This window comes from Orycteropus afer, unplaced genomic scaffold, assembly GCF_000298275.1.
Source record: "Orycteropus afer afer isolate SDZICR_OR568_19922 unplaced genomic scaffold, OryAfe1.0 scaffold00198, whole genome shotgun sequence".
Classification (NCBI taxonomy): Eukaryota; Metazoa; Chordata; class Mammalia; order Tubulidentata; family Orycteropodidae; genus Orycteropus; species Orycteropus afer.
Window position 1 is genome coordinate 4,125,871 of NW_006921785.1, and position 26,251 is coordinate 4,152,121.

A 26,251-nucleotide genomic window follows, 5' to 3' on the forward strand; every position below is an offset into this window, starting at 1 on the left:
TCAAAGATCAGCTGACCATAGGTCGATGGATCTATTTCTGGGTTCTCAATTCTATTCCATTGGTCTATGTGTCTGTTGTTGTACCAATACTAGGCAGTTTTGATTACTGTGGCTGTATAGTAGGTTTTGATATCTGGGAGTGTGAGACCTCTTACTTTGTTCTTCTTTTTCAATAGTGCTTTGCTTATCCAAGGTCTCTTTCCTTTGCATTTAAAGTTAGTGATTGGTTTTTCCATACCCTTAAAGAATGTTGATGGGATCTGGATTGGGATTGCATTGAATGTATAGATTGCTTTAGGTAGAACTGACATTTTCACAATGTTCAATCTTCCTATCCAAGAGCATGATATGTTCTTCCATTTATGTAGATCTCTTACGGTTTCTTGAAGTAGTGTTTTGTACTTTTCTTTGTATAAGTCTTTTGTGTTCCTGGTAAGATTTATTCCCAAGTACCCTTTCCTGTCTTTTTAATGACCTTTTGCTTTCTTTCATGTATGATGTTCTTGATGTCATCCCACAACCCCTTTGGTCTTCAGTCACTGGTGTTTAGTGTGTCAAGTCTATTTTCAGATGGTCTCTAAATTCAGGTAGGGTATAATCAGAGTTATATTTTTGTTCTCATGGACTTTTCTTCTGCTTCAATTTGAACATGCATATGAGCAATCAGTGGTCTGTTCCACAGTCAGCCCCTGGGCCTTGTTCTGACTGATGATACTGAGCTTCTTCATCACCTCTTTCCACAGATGTAGTCTATTTGATTGCTATGTATTCCTTCTGGTGATGTCAATGTGTACAGTCACCATTTATGTTGTTGAGAAACGGAATTTGCAATGAACAAGTCATTAGTCTTACAAAATTCTATCATGTGATCTCTGGTGTCATTTCTGTCATCAAGGCCATATTTTCCAACTACCGATGCTGCTTCTTTGCTTTCAACTTTTGCACCCCAATCACCAGTAATTATCAATGCATCCTGATTACATGCTTGGTCAATTTCAGACTGCAGAAATTGGAAAAAATCTTCAATTTCTTCATCTTTGGCTTTAGTGGTTGGTGCGTAAATTTGAATAGTGGTATTAACTGGTCTTCCTTGCAGACATATAGGTATTATCCTGTCACTGACAGCACTGGACTTCAGGATAAATCTTTGAAACATTCTTTGTGATCATGACTGCAATGCCATTCCTCTTCCATTTGTCATTCCTGGCGTAGAAGACCATATGACTGTCTGATACAAAATGGCCAATACCAGTTCATTTCAGCTCACTAATGCCTAGGATATTGACCTTTCTGCATTCCATTTCAATTTTGACAACTTTCAATTTCCTAGCTTTGTACTTTGTACATTCCATATTCCGATTATTAACAGATGTTTGCAGTTGTTTCTTCCCATTTTGAGTCATGCTCCATCAGCAAATGAAGGTCCCAATAGATTTACTCCATCCACGTCATTATGGTTGACTCTACTTTGAGGAGGTAGCTCTTCCCTATCATATTTTGAGTGCCTTCCAACCTGAAGGGCCCACCTTCAGGCACTGTATCAAACAGCGTTTCACTTCTATTCATAGTTTAGCAGTAATATATCTGACAGTGTTTTGCTGCTATTCATAAGGTTTTCAGTGGCCAAGTTTTCAGAAGTGGCCTTGTCTTTCTTCTGAGTCTGTCTTATCTCTGGAAGCTCTGCTGAAACCTGACCATCATGGGTGACCCTGCTGGTATTTGAAATATTGGCAGCATTGCTTCTAGCCTTATGGCAACGAAAAATCCAAAAAGGAAGTCAAGAAAACAATTCCGTTTTCAATAGCAACTTAGGAATAAATTTAATCAAGGAAGAGTAAGACTTGTACACTAAAAACTATAAAACTTTGCTGGGAAAAATTAAAGAAGAGTGGCATTGTGCCTAAGGCATTTGACAGCTAACCAGAAGGCTGGCAGTTCAAACCCACCAGCCACTCCCTGGAAGGAAGGTTGGGCAATCTACTTCTGTAGTGATACGGCCTTGGAAACCCAAGGAGGGATTGCTATGAGTCAGACTGACTCAACAGCAGTGAGTTTGGTTTTTTTAAACTAAGTGAAACATCCCGTGTTTATTATCAGACTTAGTGTTGTTAAAACGACACTACTACCCAAGAGGATATACAGATTCAATGCAATCTCTATCAAAATCTCAACAGGTTTTTTTTGTTTGTTATTTGTAGAAATGGAAAAACCTGTCCTAAAACTCATGGAATTTCCACAGTGTCGCTAGCAAAAGACACTATCAAGAAAATGACAAGAGAACCCACAGAAAGGTTGAAAATATTTGTAAATCATATGACATTAATATCCAGAATATATAAAGAACTCCTACAACTGAATAAAAAGACAAACAATCAAATACAAAAATGGGCAAAGGGCCTGAATAGACATTTTTCCAAAGAAGATATAAAAATGGCCAGGATATGAGATGATGTTTAATGTGATTAATGATTAGGAAAATGCAAATCAAAACCACAACGAGGTAATACTTCACACCCACTAGGATGGCTATAAAAAACAACCACCAAAAAAATGGAAAATAAAGTGTTGGCAATTAATACCCCTTGTACATTGCTAGTAGGAATGTAAAATGGTACAGCCACTGGCAAAACAATTCCGCAGTTCCTGAAAAAGTAACACACAAATTTATCACATGACCCAGCAATTTGATATCTAGTTATATACCCAAAGGAACTGAACACAAGGACTCAGATCGCTTGTATGCCAGTCTTCAAAGAATTATTGTTCACAATAGCCAAAAGGTGGAAACAATCCAAATGTCTACCAACAGATGAACAGGTAAACAAAATTTGGTATATACACAGAATGGAATATTATTCAGCCATAAGAAGAAATGAAGGTCTGATACATGCTACAACATGGATGAAAGTTAAAAACATTTTAAGTGAAATAAGACAGTCACAAAAGGACAAATATTGTATTATTCCAGTTATATGATGTTTTAGTTACCTAGTGCTGCTCTAACAAGAATATACCACAAATAGAATGGCTTGAACAAAGAGGAGTTTATTCTCTTGCAGTTCGGGAGGCTATAAGTCTGAGTTCCAAGTGCCAGGCTCTAGGGGCTGTGTGAAAGCCCCTCAACCTTGGGCTTCGGCTCTGCCTCTTGCTCCCAGACTACTGAAGCTAGAGGCAAACTCTTCACCCAGGCAGCTACTGGCTGCTGAGGCTAACAAGTCCAAGGTTGACAAAATGGCACAATCCCAATGTTACCAAACCACACAGCATGGCATTAATTCAAGTCCCAGGATCAGCAAAGCATGGCAGGCTGCTGAACAGCAACACGATACATGCAGGGTTCGAGTGTGCCATAGGTTAGAGACTATCCCCAAGGCTTCTCCTTATATACAGGAAGAATATCACATCCCAAAGACAGCTACTCAGCTGCTTGTGGTAGATCCCACCATGGAGTTGACTGCCAGTCTCATCATGGGGAATAACTACCACCAGCTGCCCAGCCACTCAACCAGGCCCAGCCAAGTTGACATACAAATTTAACGACCACATATGAATTATCTAGCAAAGGCAAATTCATAGAGACAGAAAGTAGATTAGAGGTTACCAGGGCCTGGAGGGTAGGTGGGAGATGAGGGAGCTACTGCTTAAAAGGTACACAGTTTCTGTTTGGGGTGGTGAAAACTTTTGGAACAGACACTGGTATGGTTGCATAACACTGTGAAAGTAATCAATGTCACTGAATTGTGTCCTTAAAAATGGTTATAATGGCAAATTTTTATTATGTCTATCTTATCATAATTTAAAAACAGAAAAAAATCCAAAGTTTAAAAAGGAGGAAATAGGGAAGTATTAATGAGGAAATAAATCCAGAGGGCAGAATGCACATAAATGAAAAGCAAACAAATGTATACAGTCACAGAAAAAAAAAGAAATGTTATTTCATTCATTTAAATTTTATTTTGAATAGTTTCAATCAAAAAAGATTTCATAAGGTTATTTACAATGTTAAATGTACAATTATGAATGTATGCCTTTTTGACAACAGGGTACCATTCTTGAGCAGCAATACACTTTTAAAAATATAAAGATGCAGTATCATTTCTGATATAAAGTTACTTAAAAAAAAACTCAAGGTTTTAGGGAATTCACAAATTATAACAGGAAGTAGCTGTCTTATTAATTTAATGTGCACATAATTACCAAATTTTGATACATTAAAAATAGGTGTAAATGCCCACAGACTATACAAAAATTAACACCCCACTTATTTTTTAAAAGTCCCCAACCAATGCCATCATAAATATACAAAAAAACCTGTTTTCAGATACGTCAAAATTGCATGCAGGAAATCTTAGAATGTTTCCTAAAGCCTGAATTTTACTCTTCTCTGGATATTGTGTCTATTTATAGCTGTTTTGGGAACAAACTACATAAACATAGTGATATATTATTTACCATGCTTTAAAAACTGTGCAGTATTTCCATAAACACGGGAAAGAAAATAAATAGAGTAAAAACTGCAACAGTTCTATTTAAATGCAAGTGCAATTTGGAAAGCTTTCAAATTTGAGGATTATAAAACTAATATAAAAAGTATTCATTTTTTGTTGGCTTGGCCACTTTTATTCAAGCATTATCTGCAGCATTGCTTTACAGCAGTTGGTGCTATAACATACAAAACATAGAGATGCCACTATTTATATATGAGGGAAGAAAAAAAAAAACAAAACTTTAAACAACCCTGAGGGAGACACACATTAAAAATCTGTTATTTATTTAAAAAGTTAAAAAGTTACATATCATTATTTAACAATTACTTTCCTGGACACATCTGTCCTTTAAGTATGTGCATAAATAAAATTTAAATCAGCAATATTTATTAATACATCAAAATAATATATGTACAGATTTTAAAATTTAGGTCTGTATACACTCAAATAATTTAATGTGAAATTCAGAATCAAAATTACTATGTTCTGGTGACCTACACAGAGAGGATCCAGTCTGTCTATGGCACTGAGTAGGACCCACACCTGGATTCACAGACATTCTTCAAATAACATTCTGGAAGCCATCAATTACAACATAAGCAACCCACCTTGTCTATGTTCAAAACTAAACTTCCTACAAATGCTTTTCCAACTATCTAAAAACCTCATTCCTTTGAAAACAATAAGGACATCTGAAATATAAAAACCCTTATAAACTCTAAATGTTTAAAAATAAGGAGGGAGGGCTTCAAAAATAGCTATTTATGATCATGCTCTTGAAGATGTTAAATATAATCTGACTACTGAATTCTTAAGCTGCTACTTAGCAATTAATTATATGCTTCAGTATTTAAACCTAAGAAGAAAATTCCAATTCTGGGAAATCATTAAAGAGTAACACTTGTACATATTAAAAAAAGAATATGGAAATTATAAAACTATCAAGAGATTAAGTAACTATAGAAAATGGTGCTAATTCACAGCTCAAGAGGTCTAAGATGCATAGCTTTATAGAATCATTCATGGAAAAACTGTCTTATAATCTAATGTATATTAATATTGTGTTATATTTTTTGATGGAAATCTTCTATTATAGTTTTTCTAAGAATTATCAGTGGCAATAGCAATAACAATGATCCTGAGTGTAATATACATTTGTCTACAGTTACCAAACATCATTCATATTTTTGCAGCATAAAGAATGAGAACCATATGGCTCTACTATTCTGGATAATATTTGGAAAATTACTTCTGTATATCAAGAAAGTAATGATCAGTTAGAAATGGGAAGCACAAGCATGCTACTGGTTTAGGAAGAACACAGGATAACATAGTTTTAATCATTTAGTGTCTATTTGGCAAAAATATTAGTTTTCTGTGTCAATCATAACTGTGAGGCTTTGCCAAACTGCTGGATCCTACCTATAAAATTTTATATTTTAAAAGTTACTTGAATTTTGTTTTTAAGTATTAACCAGACAAAACAGAAAGGTGAAAAATGGTTTCCACATTTCTTTTGGCTCAATGAATGCTCATTCTTTGACTTTATTCCTTTTTTTTTTTTTGCCAAAATCTTCACCACCAAATGTGTTCATTTTTAAACCCCTATATTATGTGAGCTAAATAAAATAGGTAAGTGCTGGCATCTGGCACCACCTAATGGCATAAAACAAATTGCCACCAAATTCATTGCTGTGGAAAAATGGCAGCCATTCAAATTCAAATCCACTTTTCTTTTCTTTAAAAAAAAAAGCCTCATTGATGACAGGAGAGACAGACCACACAGTAATAAGTTTAAAGGAAATACTAAGATACTAAAAATAAGACCCTATTATCATATGTCTTTAAGTGACTAAAAAGGTAAACGTAGTAAAGAAAATAACATTTAAAATAATATAAAGCCTGAAGGGGGGAGACACTACACAGTACGAAAAGATGTCAGAATGATAGATCCACATCTACTGATAAAGGAGACTTTTTAACTAGTGAAAAAGTTCTACATCATTTAACTGAAGCAAGTTCTATTACAGATACCAGATTTAGCACAAGATCCTTTCATAGCTTTGAGTCATCACAAGACGGCAATGAAGCACCTTGCTGATTAGAAAAATAAAAACCCAGGCAGTTTGTACAGAAAATATAAAAGCCTAAGTGGAAATTACCTGAGTTGTTCTATCAGCAACATCATTCAATCTCATTCCTACCTAGGCTATCAAAAGGAACTAGTGTATGTATAGAGACACAGAATTCTTTGGAAGAAATATTAGAATTAAATAAAAATAAGCTTTTAACCTGTTTTCATTAGAGGCTAATTAAGAACTATTTTATTTTTACTAATCACAAATTTAGGGCCTGTATGTAGACAATGACTATTTCTAATAAGAAGGTTATGAAAATAAATTTAAAGGGGTTAGTCAATCCTCAAAAGCTTTTGTCTATCTACAAACCTGCCAAACACCACTCTTCTACACTCAATATAAAGAAAATCAAGGGTAACAATCAAGAAAAAAATCTGGAAATGTATATAATATTCAGAGTTAGTGAATGAAGGTTACAGGACTTTACAGACAGATTAACTGACAAGTCAGTACCTTTTGTTTTGTTTCATTTAAAGCAAACAACAACAAAAAAGCTCTGAAATCAGCTACTATAACCTAAGGATCACAGGGACATAAATTTGAACTGATGTCATTCTGACACACAGGATCATAAAGCTTAAAATTACATTCTCCTGAATACTGCTATTAGCATACCACTGAGACCATTCATTGCTACGTTATGGTGATGATTTGACATGATCCATTCTCCTTAAATAGAGCCTTGGCTTCTGTTGTTGTTTGAGGTTTGGGTGGCCATTCTGGATCCACCAAGAGCTCCTGTGCCAGGTACATGTACTTTGCCTTTGGTATCTTCTTTCTACAGCCCAGGACCCAGGACAAACAACATTTTCCCCATCGATCCACTGACTCCTATAAAAATAAGGAAAAAGAATACTAGTTGATTAAAGGTTTCTTGTTTTTAATAGGTTTGCTACATAGTATACTGGCACAGAAAAATAAGAGGAAATGACTTCCGAGAACCATAAACAAAAAATTCATGTAAAAAAGTCAGCTTTCAATTATGTCAGATTTTTTTGTTGTTGTTATCAATGTAATTTACTTCATTTTATTTTTATATACCTATCCTCTTGTGTACCAAAAACATTGTAAAATAATATACATTGGGATTCTATGATTCTGTAACACCAAATGTCCAATACACTAAAAATAACTTTATTCATAAAGAGAAAATACTTGAATATTAAACCTTCCTATTTTTTGCCAAAGTACCTATTGATACTATTGCTCTAGCAACTTAACATCTTGATCATTTTTAGAAGAGAATAGTATAAAATTACCATTGTTATTATTGTTAGTATCACCTTTGAAAACTTTTAAGCATGAAGTAAATATTGTTATTTCAAAACTGGATTTAGAGCATACTTAATAATGTCAATCACTTTTTAAAAATCACATTCTCATTAATATAAAAAAACAATGATTTTATTTTATAGTGATGGTTTTCCCTGGTGCTCCACAATTAGAAAGAGGTTCATAGAAAGATATAAAGTACTATTTCTTAGTTATCATTACATTATAAAAGGCTCTGCTATCACTGAAATCCTTCCAGTCAATCCTGATGTTTTTAATAAATGTGATCTTAGACAAATAATTTTATAAGAAAACAAGATAGCAGAGTTTCTGGTTATTATACAGAAATGTAAGTTCAACAGAGGGCCAAAAGGTACCCTCAGAATTTATCTAAACGCCTATATTGCCAGCTACGTCTGCTGCTTCTCCTGAGCAAAATTTAAATCTCACATTGTTTTGCTTTGTTTTCTTTTGCCAATCAACAACACAACCCAGTCTACAACTAGCTCTAAGCTCAATGGAAGTAACCCCTGAACATGGAAGAATAGCGTAACTGGGATGAATATTCAAATTTTAACATCCAAAAAGCCTTCACGATCAAGAAAGGCAAATTTGCTGTAACAAATATATTTTGAAACACCAAACTGGCCATGGAAAATAGCAAAAATCCTTTTCATGCCTTCATGTGGTAGGTCTTTCTTGTCTTACAGGATTACCATTAAAACCCTACTACTCTTTCTCTTCCTCTCTAAAAGTATAAGGTGGGGACTAGGCAGTACTGACAGCATGGTAAAGGTTAACTCAGTGCTTTTCACTTTGAAAGGAGCTCTGGTGGTATAGTGGCTAAAGCATTCAGCTGCTAACCAAAAGGTTGGCAGTTCAAACCCACCAACCACTCCATGGTAGAACAATGAGGCAGTCTGCTTCTGTAATGATTTATTTCCTTAAAAACCCTGTATGGCAGTTCTATTCTGTCCCATAGGGGCGCTATAAATCAAAATTGACTCAATAGCAGTGGGCTTTTACTTTAAAGGTCTTCATTTACTCTGTCAATAAAACACACTAAGTTGTATGTTTTGTTGTTGTTGTTGTTAAGTGCCGTGGAGTCGGACACGACTCATAGCGACCTCCTTGGGTTTCCCAGGCGGTATCACTACAGAAGTAGATTGCCCAACCTTTCTTCCGAGGAGTGGCTGATGGGTTTGAACTGTCAGCCTTCTGGTTAGCAGTCAAGTGCTTTAGGCACTAAGCTACCAGAGTATAGGTACCAAGAATTTGAGCAGAAATTATAGTCACAAGTAAGTTATATTAGACTCCGGGGGGAAATATATTTGAAGTTATTCATCTGGTAGCCCTTCTAGTGTCATGACTAAAAAAGAGATTACCACCACCTTAAAAGTCCATAAAAATGTATTTAGCATTAGGATACAGAAGAGACTACATGTAAGATACTTCAAGTGACCCAAATTATAGAAAATAATTCTGTTCCAATGTAAGCACATACATAATAAAACCAATATTTAATCTGAGATGACAGTTCACTACTTGGATCTAACTTTTCCCAAAGTATTTAAATTCTTCAATCTAATTGCAGAAAAGATCATTCTTCCTAAACCAGTTTAAAACCTGTGACTTTTTGTTACAGCAAGCAGTACCTTTAAACAGAAAAAGGCTAATGCTGATTTCTGACTTTTTAAAAAGCAAACAGAATAAGCCTTGTCAGTCCCAATGAGACTGCCAGGTTGAAAAGTAATGCTGATAGCAAGTTGAGTTTAGAAAGCCACAGCTAAATGTAGTCAAATGCATAACACACACACATCCCTAAATTCATTGTTCCTACCTGTGGAAAGTGAGGCAAGCAATAAAATTAGAACAAAATTTCAAACAGATTCACAACTGAATAATAGTCTTTTTAAAGTGCATGTTAAAAAAAAAAAAAAAAAAAAAGTTAAGTCATGAGAAACACTAAAGATCCCTAAAGACCTCTATCCTAAGTAGAAACATATTTTGTTCCTGAACCTACATCTCTCCCAAATATCACACAAACAAAATACACTATTTACAAATACAGTTTTGTTAGTTTACAAACACATACCACAAACACCCTCAAACACATTATCATTCACCAAAAGAGGGAAACAAAAGGTGCTGTAAGCATGCTAGAGTGAGAGAGGAATTAAGGGAGAGATGATGGAGGCCAGGAGGAAAAGGTGGGCATCGTGCAACATGAAGGCAATGAGGTGGGGCATCACAGGGGCCAGAATGTACACTTGGATCTCCCATAGTATCTAGGGCACTGAATCTCTTAAGTAGGAGAACACAGTGGCTATCGCAACTGGGTTTTTGGCTTTGCTTCCAAAAGGAATGGTGAAATAACCAAACATATCCTCCAGACAAGGGAGTCAGCCGTAGACCAGCAGAGAAACCAGAAAGAGCTTTCAAAAGGGTCTACAGATAATATTCTCCTGCTTCTCAGATCATTCCAAGCTGTTCATTCCAGAACCAAATGCCAGATCACTCTTGGCAATGCTTTAGGAAATGCTTTCATGAGTAGCATGTAAAATATAAAGCCATGCTTGTGGAGAAAAAAATACTACGCTGGTACTCTGGTTTTCATAAAAGTCTTCTTCTAGACCAATGCTGAATATAAAACAAATATAATCATAATTAACATTTATATAAATGAGCTTCAATAATACCCTAAGTAGTATAAAGACTACAGTTAACATTTGGATTTTTCCCTAAATAGAAAAATATAATCAGGCACAAATCCTCAGGTAAGATAAAATGACAGGACAGCATGTAGAAGAATCATTAGCTTCATTCACACATTTGGGAATAAAGTAAAAAATCTGTGATTCTCACTCCACATCTACTAACTACTAAGTGGTCTCAGCTCACCAAACCTAATGACAGGCACAAAACTTCAAATAAAAGAATATACAGCACAGATATTCTCAAACAGAGGTAAAGCTTTACAGAAAGCCAAATGATAGGTCCTTATTGCTGGAGATTTTCATTCAATAGGTCTAGGGTAGGAAACCTAGTAGTACAGTGGTAAAGTGCTCGGCTGTTAATTAAAAGGTTGGTGGTTCAAACCCACCAGCTGGTCCCTGGGAGAAGGATGGGGCAGTCTGTTTCCATAAAAATTACAGCCTTGGAAACCCTAAGGGGCAGTTCCATTCTGTCACTGCTATAGGGTCACTGTGAGTTGGAACTAACTTGATAACAATGTCTTCAATGTCTTAACTGCAGATCTAAATCCATTGGATTTAGATCTGCAGTTAAGACATTTTTATGAATATGCTTGCTTGAAAAATATCACTGAAATATCAAACATCTATTTTTTCCTTTTGGTCCAAGAAAAAGTATTACCATCTGGGCTGCTAAACACATTATAGGAGAAAATATATACCAACATAAAAGCTTTAGCTCTTATTATCTGCAAATGGTTTACTTAACCTGTTTTCAATCTGATTCAACAAGCATTTACTGAGGTTATGAAACATCAGTAATAGAAGAATTGGTATGGGAAATAAGTTACTCATGTAAAAATCCTGCTTTCTGTAACTAAATTAGGTTAGCTGCAGAATGTTCAGATGACCAAGCAGGATGCGTTTAAAATGTGTATTAAATAAAATTTCCTCTAAAAGTCAACTTATTTTTTAAACAATAGATGGATGGTTTGTGGCATTATGGTTGTAGGACTAGTAAACCTGAATTTAAGCTCCAGTTTTAACACTGTTTCTTCATCTGTGAAAACTGGGATAAACAGAGGCTAAAAGTATTCTTCTCTCTTAAGGTTGTTGTAACAAATAGAAGATGTATACAAAATGCCTCACACAACATCTACCATATAGTGTTGTTGTTGTTATGTGCTGTCGAGTCGGACCAAACTCATAGTGACCCCTCCTTGGGTTTCCGAGGCAGTGTCACTATGGAAGTAGAGTGCCCAATCTTTCTTCCGTACCATACAGTAGGCACTGATAACAGTAGCTATTGTCTGTCTCATGTTGGAATGCATTATATTAGTTTATATCCCCACAGTCCCATAAGTGATGTAAGTGAGGAAACGTGGCATAATAGAAAAAACAATCCTCTTGAAATCATAAACCCTGGGTTCAACTCCCACCTCTGCCATTCATTAGATGCATAACTTGGCAAGTCATGCAACTTGAATGCTCTGTTTTATCTTTTTCTAAAACAAAGTTAGAAATATCTTAAGACTGGGAGGATTCCAGAGGTGGTATATGTAAAATTATCTATACACTACAGCATTTTACAATTATAAGATTATTATGTTGTTACAGAGTTTGGTAAAAATGTTCTTCCTTCAGGAACAATTTTCTTCTGAAGGTTTGGAATGGAGAAAATGGGTCATCTCTGCCAATCACTACCCATCGAGTGATATGAATATCTATGTTGTATAGTGCCCTGTGGACCACCAGATATTTTGGACACAGTTACTAGAGATTTCTAGGTGAGGTTCTTGACTTCCCAATTCAACTGTCTAAGGCCTGAAACCATAGTCCTTAGTCCATTCAACCCTACTGAATGCTCCCTAGGCCTACATGGTAAGGAGGGAAGAAGAAATGAGGCTTTTCATTCCCCAATATCAATATAAAAAGCTGGGAGCTGCAGTCTGAGATGAACTAATGGGCTTCCTAGAAGAGTACATAGAGTGGGCAGATGTGGAGCAGGGCTCGAGGTTGGGGAGTGGAAGGGAGAGTCCTAAGAGCAGCAAGTCATTCTTACCTTACTTCTTTTTTCACCTATGACAGGATTTCTCTATCTCAACACTACTGATACTTTGGGCTAAAAAAATGTTTATTGTGTGAGGTTTAGCAGCATCCCTGACCTCTCCCAACCAGGTACCAGGAAAAATCCCCCTTCCCAAGTTACGACAATCAAAATGTCCCCAGACACTACCAAATGTCCTCGGTGGGGAAAATCGCCCCTGATTGAGAATCACACCTTTATGGTAACACAACTAACTGACTAGCTCTCGCAGGGTCACAAATATGAACAGTGAAGTCATATTACATACACATAGAAATGTCAGAAGATGTAAGTATATTATTGTGCTAAAAGCTTACAGCAGCTCTCTTTCTAAAGAATGCTTTCTTAATCATGATCACAGAAACAGAGGACAAAAATTCTTGTGTACTCACTGATTCCTGGAATCAGTCAACACATGGGGCATGTGGGAGCCTGCCCGGTCTAGACCTGTTCTACCTTAACTTTTCCCTGAACGCTTTAGAGATAAGACATGAGATATACAAAATCTTAAAAATAAGAAGGACAGATACTTATCATCAAATTTCTTAAAAAATAGAGATTTTTAGCAAATCATAGAATATGCTGCCATATAATTTGGGTTGAAAAGCAAGAAGGATTTCAAATATTTTAAACGAGTCCAAAGGTCCTTTCTTCCCACCCCCCCACCCCCCAGTAAATCAGGGTATAATTCCTCTTCAGAATTTGTGTTTCTTATTTTGATCAATAGAAATCTTTTGGAGAAGCTAAAACTCAGTCTAAATACTTTCCTCAGCTTGAGCCTTACAAATGCAAATATTTAACATGAGGACTGATAGTATGAGCCAAAATTAACCCCTTGAAGTAATGTAGTGAAGTAACCAAAAAGGAAAAAATATGGACAGGGAAGAGAATTCACTAAAGGACTTGAGCTCTGGTCACTGCACTGCTTTGAGCAAAAGAAACTGAGACTGATTTCAGGCTTATCCCATCATTATAAAAATATCATCATTCCTCAAAAACAATACAGAAAGAAAATGGCTTGCAGAAGGACTTCTTTTAAAACAATCCTGTGGATATTATGTAGGGGCATCAAACCTGCTGAATTACCAAAACAAAGCTCAGGAAGTTACCCCTAGTTAAGAAGGCTAAAAATAAAAGTAAATAACCCAACTCAGAAATACCAGGGAATCTGATTTCTTGAACTCTGGAAGCTTCCTTGTGGCTTAAGGATGAATCAAAGTTTTAAAACTGACATTTGTTAAGTCCACTGCCCATCAACAAACAGAAATGGTTAAGATAACAGGGGAGTGAGATTTCATACCATCAAGTTCTCTATACCCAAAAAACTGGTTCATCAATCTTTGATTTAACAGTATCAGTTTAAAAAATAATTTTATTAAAATAAACCTATAATTTCTATCAAGAGTTATACTTCAACATCCTAACACTATAAAATGTGTTTCAGTCATCTGTTTCTTTTCTGTCTCTTTCTTAACCACAAAGCCAGTATTACCTTTCAAAAAATAGCCTTATGAACACCCAAACCATCAAAAGTCCTATGCCAATGGTGTCTATAAAAATGAGCACTGCCTCTGAAATTTTTTCTGAATGATGAGAGACATAAATTGAGGTAAGCTAAAAAAGTCATACAAAATAAGTCAAAGTAATCAACAGGAAATCAGAAACAATCCCTCAAAATGTGTCTCTGAGCTCTGATCCAAGGAAGAAACTATTCCTATTTCAAAACTGTTTTCATTAGTCCCATTTAGCTTCTAACAGGGCTCATGAAAACTAAAAATGTAGTATTTGAAGAAGACAGAAATGGAAGAATTAACTCTCACCTTTGACAAAAAAACTAAGACCTTTACACACACACAGAAGATTAGCAGTGGAATGGAAAAGGGACTTATGAAATTTCTGAAGTCCTGAAAAGCCTGTAAACAAATGTTTGTCATGCATTTTCTATGACTTCTTTTAAAAGAAATGAAATGCAAGGCATAGGGAATAAAGGTTTAAGCAACACATAACAGAACACCACTCTACATAACGCAGAGTACACAACTAAAAGAGCCTAAATAACACGTGAAGAATTGATAGTAAGTGCTGATTTCCAACCTGTGGTGGCTGTGTGGTGGTGAAGCGATATTCTCCTTGTTTGTCTCGATTGAACACAACTTTCCAAAGGACCATGTCAAGGAAGAAGTTCTGAGAGATATTCCAGTGAGTTAAGAATTAAAAAGGACTCAGTCATTTGTTATTAATGTGCACATTTAAAAAGGCTCACACAATGCTGCATCATAGGTGAAAAACACGATTTTGTTTTTTATACAGAGAATTTCCATTAATACTGCAAAAGGATAATGAATAACAAATATAAATCTTGGTAAAAATCCTAATGTAGGACTTCTAAATTTTCCACAAAATATGGTTTTTATAAGAATCCTCAGGTCTTTCCCATATTCAAACAATGCTTATAATATGAAGTCTTTCTCTTACCACTAAGTTGAGTTATTTTCATTGAGTTAATATCCAGTATTTATGAAAGAGTTTAATTTCATCAGAGTTCAATATAATTCTTTGGATTGTAATAGTAATTTAAGGGATCATGAAAGAAGTCTCTGCAAATTCTGGTTTTAAATAATTTTTATCTTAGTAAATAACATTTGAATGACAAATAGACTGTAGAAAAAGGAAAACCTTCAGAATATAACATACTGAGTGTGCTTTCTAATGTCCAAAAATACATTCCACTGGGCACTTTAAGAAGGGTGGTACCATAGTATCCATGCTACCTACCAGATTCTAAATTTAAACACTAAGTTCTCTTTTAAAAGGGTAATGAAATTAAGCATAATTTCAAGGTTAAAAACTATGATCACATTTCCCCACAAATTACCTTCATTTTAATTCAAAATCCTGCCCCAAGGAACCTCTACTTAAAAATTACAACCATATTTCCCTCTTCCAGTTCTAAGATGTAGGAGTGAATTATAATAGTTCCAAGAGCAGATAAAAGTTTATTAATAAAGCAGCAAATAAAAATTTGCCAGCTCCTTTTAGGGAAACTGACTCAAAGGCAATCCTAATAAGAGGGTCACTATACAATATACAATGGGTATTACTACCTCTAAAGGTTATTCCAAAGTAAATGCCAAGGAGGACATTGCAGGAACCAGTGCTGAGATTAGTTAAGTCCATGATGATCATTATTTTATACTTTCAATACTCTCATTATTAGTATTCATTAGTAAATCTTTCCATAACCCTTTCATGACCTGTGAAACACATGATGCCCACCTACATTTTCCACCTCTGGGGTTTATTAGGAAGCTGCTATCCCACTTTTAGTGTGTTCTATCATCTGGTAAAGGCCTGTATAACTGCATGAATCTGAAGAAACAGGCCTCATTCCACCAACCCCAGCACCAGAGACCACTTGGGACACATGTGTACCATTAATTGTATCAAAATCTATTACTACTTCAAAAACAAAATTATGGAAAACACATGGTTTCAACAAAAAACCTCAAAGCAGAAAATAATTTGGTCTTGAAAGGATTAAATGGGAGATTATCATTATTATTATTTTACTATACATCGTGACATGGGTAGTATATTCCCACTCTGATTTCACGGCACTGGTTCACCAATCTATGGAACACCTAAGACTGAGTTTCTCTTCTCTCTTCCAATCACTAATTTTTGCTATTGTACTCCTCATTATCTCCTATCTGCATAGTACAAAGTCATACCTTTAAAGATGACTACTATCAGTTCATGAAAAAGTCAGAACCTTTCATGCAACTATTATCAGCTAAATGAATTTGACTAAAGTGAAAATGAGACTCTTTGTGGGTTTCCATAATATTACCTGTCCTGTTCCCTAATTACCATTAAGTCACTAAGAATCTCAAAACAGCAAGATAGTCATTTGAGCATCTGACATGCTTACCTCCACCATGATAGACACAAGGGCATTGACAAGAACAATGATAAACATAGTTACACGCCACTGATCCGGTACACACACTATCTGTAGGACAAAATTTTTAAAGTTAAAATTGTAATATGGTTGATATTGTATCACTATAACATAATAACCAAATTTATTGAATTCCTACTATGTACCAAGCACCTTCATGTAACACATTAGCCACTTAATCCTCCTAACAATGCCACAGGGTATATATTTTATTTATTTTTTTCAGATGATTAAACTCAAAGTTTAAGTAATACAAGGTTTAAAAAAAATATATTAAGTGGCTGAACTTAGAGTAAAATCCTATTTACTAAGACTCAAAAGCCCACGATCTATTAGATCATGGATTTCTAACATGTCGTTATTTTTAAAATCAAATCCTGTCTTTAAACAATGAAGAAGATAAATGGTAAAATCTGAGAAAGCTGGAATCTATGTAAGGCAAAATCTGACAGAGAGGGAAAACTTAAACATTTTCCACTAAAAAGAGCAATAGGAAAGTACACCCTGTCCGAAGGGAAAACTTGCAAGACCTGGAAAAACAAGTTGGCCTCGTTGAGTTCCAGCTTTCACAAATCAAAATTCTACATTATAATAAAGACAAATTCATAAAAGAACTATACAGATCAACTTAAGAAATATGATCTATGTTTAACTTTACAATCTGTGATTAATTTCTAAGGCTTAAAAAAATAAAATAAAATAAAAAAACATTATGCATTCATCTATTTAATCAGCAAATATTTACCAAGTACCCATGATACTATACTAGGTGCAGGGAAAAGATAAGATCTAAAACATTTTAGAAAAACCAGTATAACTATTAAGACGGATTACGTGGGGGAAGACTGCTATAATGAACCAGGCAAGAGAGGATGGCAGTCTTAACTTAGGGCAGTGGCAAATAGGCTTGCAGTAAAGACAAAAAACAGACTCAAAAAAAAAAAAAAAAAAAAAAAGCAACTGTCTGGCTATGAAAAGAGAAGAAAAAGACAAGAAACATGTACAAGAACACAGACACACAAATATTTATGTATGTATGTATGAATGAATAACTAGGATAAATGGTGACACCAAAAAACAGAGTTGAGGGAAAACAAGGTGAGTATAGTTTTAGACAAACTGTATTTGAGGGAACTGTTGGTGGGCCATCCAAGCAATATGTAGTAGTCAGTGGGTATGCAGGTTTCAAACTCAGTAATGAAAACTGAGGGTATAAAGTTGAAAGGCTTCGACACATATGTAGCAAAAGAAGCCATGAGATCAGCCATACAGAGTGTGTAGAGTGAGGAGAGGGGTAAGAACAGACAAGTGAGGCATACTAACATTTAAGGAACAGGCAGAGGGAGCAGAACCACAAAGGAGAATGAGGAGTCATGGAAGTACGAAAAAAAAAACAACAGAAAAGAGCAAAGCATCACAAAATTCCAAAGGGGGAGCTGTCTCAAGAATGATGGCCAGGTTAACTATGTTAAATACTAATGAGGAGTCAAGTAAAACCAAGGGGGGCGGGGGGGCTAAGGTAACAAGCCCATTGGACGGACTTACAAGAAAATTATTAATCAACTTCACAAGAGCAGTTCAGTGGGGTAGCAGAGGCGGAAGCCAGACTAGTTGAAAAGTGTGTGAGGTGAGCTGAGTATATAGCACTCTTTCAAGAAGTTTGGCAGTGAAGTGGAAGAAACATGTGGCTTGAGAGAAATAGAAGTGTTTTGTTTGTTTTCTTCTTTTGCTTAAAGTGCTTAACTAAACCTCTTAATGCCTCCTGTGGGGAGACAGGAACACTCATACAGTGCTGGTGAGACCATAAACTGGCAACCTCTTCAACATTCAATTACATAATACTTACTAAAATTAAAATTTTAGAAATCCTTTAACCAAGCAATTGTACTTGAAAACATTTATCCTAAAGAAACATATTTTTTCCTTACTGAAGCATACAAGTGCCTAAGGCATTTGACTGCTAACCAGAAGGCTGGTGGTTCAAACCCACCAGCCACTCCTCAGAAGGAAGACTGGGCAATCCACTTCCGTAGAGATACCGACTCGAAAACCCAAGGAGGGGTTGCTGTGAGTCAAACTGACTTGTTGGCAGTGAGTGAGAAGCAAACAAGGAGAAAACAAGCAAACAAGCATTGGAATGGAGAATTGTTTGCAATAGTAAAACACTACAACCAACCTAAGTATCATCAGAAGACTGGCTAAATAAACGCATGCAATGGAACACTTACTCCATGAGGCTTAACTTTGTTATCTAAACTTAACATACAAGAAAGGAAAATTAAAAGTCAGATGTCACTCATGTACCTAGAGGCAAAAATCCTAAACAAAATCAGATCAAACCAAAGCCAGAGTGTAGAAAAACAATTAATCATAACCAAGTTAGATTAATTCTAAGAATGCAACATTAGTGTAATATTTACTTGTCAGTCAACTATAATTCACTATATTCATCAAGGCAAAAAAGTATATGATCATTTCAAGATGCAGAGAAACTATTAGGTAAAATTAAACACCTATTCATGTTAACAATACTATAGAAGGAAGATCCTTAACTTGATTTAAAAAAAAAAATTGTAGTAGAAACCTACAGCAAAATCCTATGAATGATGAAATATTAGAAGCACTCCCTTTAGAGTCAGCAATAAGACAAGAATTACCTGCTATTACTACAACTAACATACTAAGACATGAAAAACAAATAGAAGGCAAAAGGGTTGAAATGTCAGACAAAGTTTACAATTATTCATGAATGATGGCTGTGTATACAGAAAATCCTAGAAAATCTGTAAATTGTGTGAATAAAGTTTAACAAGGCTGCTGGATACAAGATGAATATCCAAAATAATCGCATTCCTAAAAACCAGCATAGAAGAATTAGAAAAAGTAATTTCATATATTTATCATTTATCACAGGAAGAAAACTCAAAAGACTCCTAGGAATAAATCGAACAAAAAATGTAAAAAACCTTTAGGGAGAAAATTATCAAATTCTTCTGAAATTTTAATAAAAATCCCAAGAGAGTTGTTCCCCAGTATTAAACAAGCTAAATTTAAAATTTGTATTCAAAATGAAAGGCTCAAGAATAACCAAAAAGATTAGGATGAACAACAATGCAGGGTGGGAGGTAGAAATCCAAAAATATACCAAGACTTCTTATAAAATCACAGTAATCTAGCCAATGTGGTACTAGCACTGAGAAAGATAAAGAGAACTAAAGATCCAAAACAGGCTACAACAGTCACATATATGGAAAAGTGACATAATACAGAGGTATCACTAAAGATCAGTGGGAAAGATGCTCTACTCAATAAGCATTGCTGAAACAAATGTGTATTCACACAAAATAACAAATAAAATATATTTGATCCCTATCTCAAAAAGCTATACATAAAATTAGTCATGCACTGCATACCGTCTGGTTCAGGCAATGTCTGATTGCATATATATCCGTGGTCCCACCCCTGTAAAGCCTATTATATTAAAAATCAAAGTACATGCAATGGTTTGTAATAATAAATGAGTTCTACTTCACAACAGACATCAAAACATTATTGTATTATGTTAAAAATGTGCTAGTATATCTGGAAGTGTTTCTTTAACGTTTTCTATGTATAGAAAGGTACACGATATACTATATACTAAGATAACATTTGACTGATGTTAGATATGAACTAGGCCTAACTGTTCCAACTTGCATACAAATTCAACTTAAAGACAGACTTAGGAGCAAAGTTCACCTGTAATCTGAAGACTGTCTATATATAATATAGTCTCTGCCTGATATACAAATCACATAATGTCCTATTTCACAAAACGTATAGTGGACATTAAGCGACGTATACCTGTAATGTCAAATGGATTAAAGACTAAATATGGAAGAAGAATATCTTTATAACCCTGAGACAGACAAACAGGCCAAACTAAGATGCAAAAAACACTAAACATAAAGAAAAACAAACCTGTTAAATCTGACTTAAATTACAAATTAAAAAAAAAAGTATTAAAAAATTAAAATGACAAGCCATAAATTAGAAGATATTTATCACATATATAGCCAAATACATTAGGAACTACTAAGAAAAGATAGCATGCTAGTTAAAAAAAAAAAAAAAAAACCAAAGTGCAAAAGGCATGAACAGGCAATTCACAGAGGAAAAAAAATGATGAACTAACTAACGTATGAGTACATTCACTTTGGAAAACAACTTCTCATATCTTATACATGCTCAAAATTGTACCAGAATGCACTAGAGGAGTTCCTTGCCTGTAGTGGTATACCAAACAAAAAATGGGTGGCCGTGTTTTATCAATGACATTTTTAGAATTGCTAGCACATGGTGATGTTAAACAGCAGATGATGTTCAAAACCAAACCAAACTCACTGCCATCAACGGATCTGACTCATAGCGACCCCTCCCTGGGTTTCTGAGGCAGTATCACTGGAAGTAGACTGCCCAATCTTACTTCTGAGGATTAGCTGGCAGGTTTGAACCACCAACCTTCTGGTTAGCAGTCAAATGCCTTAGGCACTATGCCACCAGAGCACCCAGATGATGTTCAGTGGGTTTTATTATTGTTTTAAACTTTTTTTTTTTTTCCCCACAATACACCACCCCTAAGTACTCGTACCTGGGGTGAACCGCTCCTAATCCTACTCTTTTAGTACATCATTGTCGACCCCATACACTAAGAGGCATGTAAAAGAATGCTTATAGAAACATCATTAATACACCAGAAGACAGTAACAACCCAACTGTTTACAACAGAGACTGAGGAAATGAATTATAACATATTGTAGTTATGGAATATGATACAGCAGAAAATGAAATATGTGTTTCAATATAAATTAAACTTAGAAACAATGTTGAAAGGAGAAAAACAAGTTATAGAAAACTAAGGATTGCAAGATACTATTTTCATAAAGCTCAAAAGCAAGCAAAACTAAATATATTTTACAACTTCATACGTATATGTTAAATGTACAATGAAAAGAGAATGGGAGAAAAAAATTCGAATAAGTTCTCAGGGTATTTGGAGGAAGGTACACAAGTGTGCACTGATGGCACTGGCAATCTATCTTATTTCCATTTGGATGATGGATTCATGGGTATTCACTTTATTATTACTATGCTTAATAAAGGAGCTCTGGTAGCATAGTGCCTAAGGCACTTGACTGCTAACCAGAAGGCTGGCAGTTCAAACCCACCAGCCACTCCTCGGAAGGTTGAGCCATCTATTTCTGTAGTGATACCGCCTTGGAAACCTAAGGAGGGGTCGCTATGGGTCAGATCCAACTAGACAGCAGTGAGTTTGGTTTTTTTGGTTTGGAAACTAAGAGAATAAATTGCTGTTTGTTAAAGCCACCCATTTGTGGTATTTCTGTAAGAGTGGCACTAGAGAACCAAAATAGACAGTAAAGAAGAGGCATCATATAGAGTATACTCATATGAGTATAGAGTACTCAAGAAACTGGCTGGTAAAGGAAAAGTAACAAGAGATATCAGGATCAAGGGTATTTAGTTTTTAAAGACCAAGGTTCATTTAATTTTGGAGACAGAATGAAATAGATCTAGAAGAAAAGAATGGAGAAAGGAAAAAGATAAACCACAGGTCTAGTCAATAAAAGTTGCTATTTGAAATGTTTGTTATTCCTTTTTAGGATATCTTTGGGTTAAGATGTCCCTGGGTGGTAAAAAGAATTAATGCACCCAGCTGCTAACTGTAAGGCTGGAGGTTCAAGTCTACCCAGAGGTACCTCAAAAGAAAGACCTGGAGATCTCCGTCAGCTACTGAACACACTAGGGAGCAGTGTGCAGCACTATGGACATGGGGTTACCAATTCCATGGCAACTAATTTGTTTGGTGGATGTGGGTAACACAGTAGTATCTTAGAAAATTTAGAAAGAAAGGGTCTTAGGAAAAAGAAATACGGACAATTTTAGACTTTTCCCCCTAGTGGCATAAGAGGAGAAGAAGGGGATAGCTCTTAAGCCCTATTACCTTTTCATGTGGCTGCTAAAATTTTTTGTGATACTAATACATCTCTTTCTATTACTGTCTTACTTCTGATATCCCAAATACCATGAATCATCAGAAAACCAGTAATAAATTACAGGCCTAAGCCTTACCTGAAGAACCTTGTCAATAGAGTCAACTGGATGCAACATGATGAATAATATGAAAAAATACAAAATAATCACAGACACAACAAAAAAATCTGAAAAAGAAAGGAAAAAAATTGAATTAGGAAGCCCCATTCAATAAAAAGGCATACAATAACAATTAGAATTCACAGCTGCCTGCCCTAAATTAGGCTTTGAGTAGCTCTACTTAGATCAATGAAATACAGAAAGCATGTGCTTTCTATTATTTCCTGGAGTGCAAGATGCTGTTCAGCCCTACCTGCTCATCTGAAAAGATTCACTCAAGCCAAAAGTGAACCTTTTTTTTTACTACTGAGCCACTGACCCACAGAATGAAAAAAACTGCAAACCCATGTGAGGCAAAAAAGCAAGTTTTTCCAGATTTTTATTTTTAAAACATTCTACTAAATTGCAAACAGGGAGTGTAACATTTTATTCAATAAATGCAGCAATAACAAGAATTATTAGTTACAGTCTTTTAAAGTTATCATGGTCAAAGGACAGTTGTTAGAAAAGTGCTGGCTGGAAATACAAGAACACACAAACTAAATTACACAAATCAGAAAAAGAAAGAAAGAAATGGTCAGGATACAGACACCAGCAAGAGACATGGAGACAGGTTTATTTCAATAAAGTTACAAGCCATATCAATATCGAATGCTTTTCAAATCCTACTAAATTTTTATAATTTTAAGCAAAATAAATCTGCGGTCTTTTCCTGACACATGTTGCCAGAAAAGATCTCATCACTTAATAGGCTCAGAAACATCTACCTAAATGGTGTTCCTTAATTTTCATCTGTTTCTCTCCCCTCTGATCCCACTTCTGAAATTTTACTGCCAAAATTTCCATGTGAATAAGAAAATAAATTATTTCTTTCCTCTGTGTAGCCTGAGAGGAGGAGGTTGGCAATATCAAAGGAGCTTGACAGGGGATGTGGAGGGCGAGCAGATTTATATAATCACACAAAGTGAAAAAAAAAAAAAAAATTTCAATCAAGAATGGTAAAACCAGGTATTCATTTTTGAGAGATATGAGTAATAAACTGTGCTCTCAGCTACTGAATTTTCCTGACAATATCAGTAATACTATTAAAACACAAATAATATTCTTCACCAGAAAACAGCTATCAACACAAATTCTGTGTTGATAGCTGTTTAGAGGACAAGAGAGTGAGTGTTCCTTATGTTAAAGATTTAGATTCTGTTTTAGATGGACCATAAAGCTGTGTGAATATGAACAAGCCTCTCAAGAGTCAAATTATTTTACTTACGAAATGTGGGTATGAGGAGGATCCTATAGAACAAAAAGCAGATTTAAGTACTCAAAAGGTAAAGCAACATGTACAATACAGTTATTACTAGCTATGTAGTTTGGCAACACAGTTTTGAATAGTTCATGATACAAAATCCTTCTGATGGAATATGCATCAAAATAAGGCACTACATATAAAGGAAAAGAGTTCTGGTGGAATAGTGCATAAGGTATTTGGTTGCTAATCAGAAGGTCAGCAGTTCAAATGCACCAGCTGCTCTGTGGAAGAAAGAGGGGGCTATCTACTCCTGTGAAGATTTACTGCCTCGGAAACCCAATGGGGGTCGCTATGAGTTGCAACTGATTTGATAGCAGTGAGTACTAACAGTACTATAATAAAACAGTACTATAGTAGTAGTAGTAAATATATAAGGATTTCCTACATTTTATAAACTTTGCTAAGTGATTAAAAAAGTACTCTAAATAGAGTAAATACATACACAATACTCTTCCCTGCTCTGTTTACCACCTCTCTTGTTCTAAAAAAATGTATGCCTCCCCAAACAGTAACTGGGATCTTCTGAACTATAACCCCAAATTTCAAGCCTTTTTATGCCTATCATTCTTCTTACTCAGTTCTTTGTCTCTGAAAGGCCACTAATCTGTAGGCCTCTAGATATCTTAACTGTTCCAAACAACTTGGGCGTAGCAGGTAAATAGGAAAAAGATGCACAGGCCCTGCATAGGAAAGATATTGGCAGTTTAGTAACAACAGCTTCACAGATCATGAAAGTGAATGGATTTTTCACAAGTCAATGAGATATAAAAATAAGAAAATCTGAAGCTGAAGCCAAATGAAAATTGATGTCAAATCCTAAGAAATTGCATCCACTTAAATGAGGATGTAAAAATTAAGTGCATGTCATCATGGCCCTTATTGGAAGGCTAGCATAATCAACTAAGAAAATATAACAAGGTTAGCCAAGCTAATGCTGAAGACATGTAACCACAGACTGAAATTAGGTTTAATTTAGAATCAACTGAACCAGTAGAAGAGCACAAAATACTCTGGAGATATTGAAATGCTTTAACCCCCCTGAGATTGTTATTAACTTTTAAAAATAATAATCTAACACAAACTTAATGCATAAAACTATTTAGATATAGCAAACAGCAACTGGCAGGACTTAACAGATCTAACAGCTGCAAAGAAATATATATTGCATATTCTATGGGAGAAAATGAAAAGCTAAGGCTAGCTATAATAAAGACTGAAACTTTTCTTCATTAATTTCCATCTATAATCCCATATATACTTTATTTCTATCATTTTTTTCTTGTCTTTACTACTTTTCTTTCTTTAACCATCAGTAACATCTACATACCAAGATCAGGAGACTCCAATGAGAGATAGACAAGAGGTGAAAATTAGAGACATGTGTATTTTATCTAATGTACTGTTCCCTTTGTATTTTTCAGGAGACATGTTTCATAATAGCATGTAATTTTGTTTATCCTGTGACAGAAGTGCACAAACTGTGTGAAAAAGGTTTTGCAGGTAAGCAAGCTATTTCAATGTACTTTTTTAAATTGTTAACATTTTTTAACACACATTTTATAAAACAGTCTTAAGGTTAACATCAAGCGTATAATACTTATTCAAGTCAATTAGGAATTAAATGGGAATACAAAATATTGTTACGTTTTTTGAAGTTTTCCAGATAATATAAAAGATGAACGTAGTGGTTTGATCCTGTGTTTCGGCACCAAAAAAAAAAAAAAAAGATGAATTCAGGATATATGCAACTAATTTTTTCTCATTCTTTCTTAATTGAAGAAGTATGGAGAGGGTGGATTTACTTAGATCTCTAAAATTAGCTTTCCTAACATGGCTATCTCACTTACCAACCAGTAGTCTGAATGTCAGTTTTCTTTACATAAAGAAAGCATTGTCCTTTGATAGATGTTTTTAGCTACCCTTGACCATGCTCACTATTTCCTTGAAATTTAAAACCACAGAATTATAAAACAAGCATAAACTCACTGCTGTTGAGTCAGATCCGACGCACAGCAACCCCTCCTTGGGTTTCCGAGACAGTATCACTACGGAAGTAGATGCCCAACCTTCCTTCCAAGGAGTGGCTGGTGGGTTTGAACTGCCTCTAATTATCAAATTCATCTCATAACAAGTTAATTTTAGTTATGAAATCTTCTTA

The 26,251-nt window shown here is 35.1% G+C and overlaps 1 protein-coding gene across 1 annotated transcript in view; it reads right to left on the bottom strand.

Moving 5' to 3' along the window:
- Positions 1–7,258: 7,258 nt before the first annotated feature.
- ATP13A3 (ATPase 13A3) overlaps positions 7,259–26,251 on the bottom strand; it is an 82,836-nt gene continuing 63,843 nt past the window's right edge. The window contains exons 29-32 of the mRNA XM_042781944.1: positions 22,767–22,855; positions 16,608–16,688; positions 14,771–14,860; positions 7,259–7,456 (exon numbers count right to left, since the gene is read on the bottom strand). Of these exons, the coding sequence (XP_042637878.1) occupies positions 7,259–7,456; positions 14,771–14,860; positions 16,608–16,688; positions 22,767–22,855 (458 nt within the window). The remainder of the gene's footprint in view (positions 7,457–14,770; positions 14,861–16,607; positions 16,689–22,766; positions 22,856–26,251) is intronic.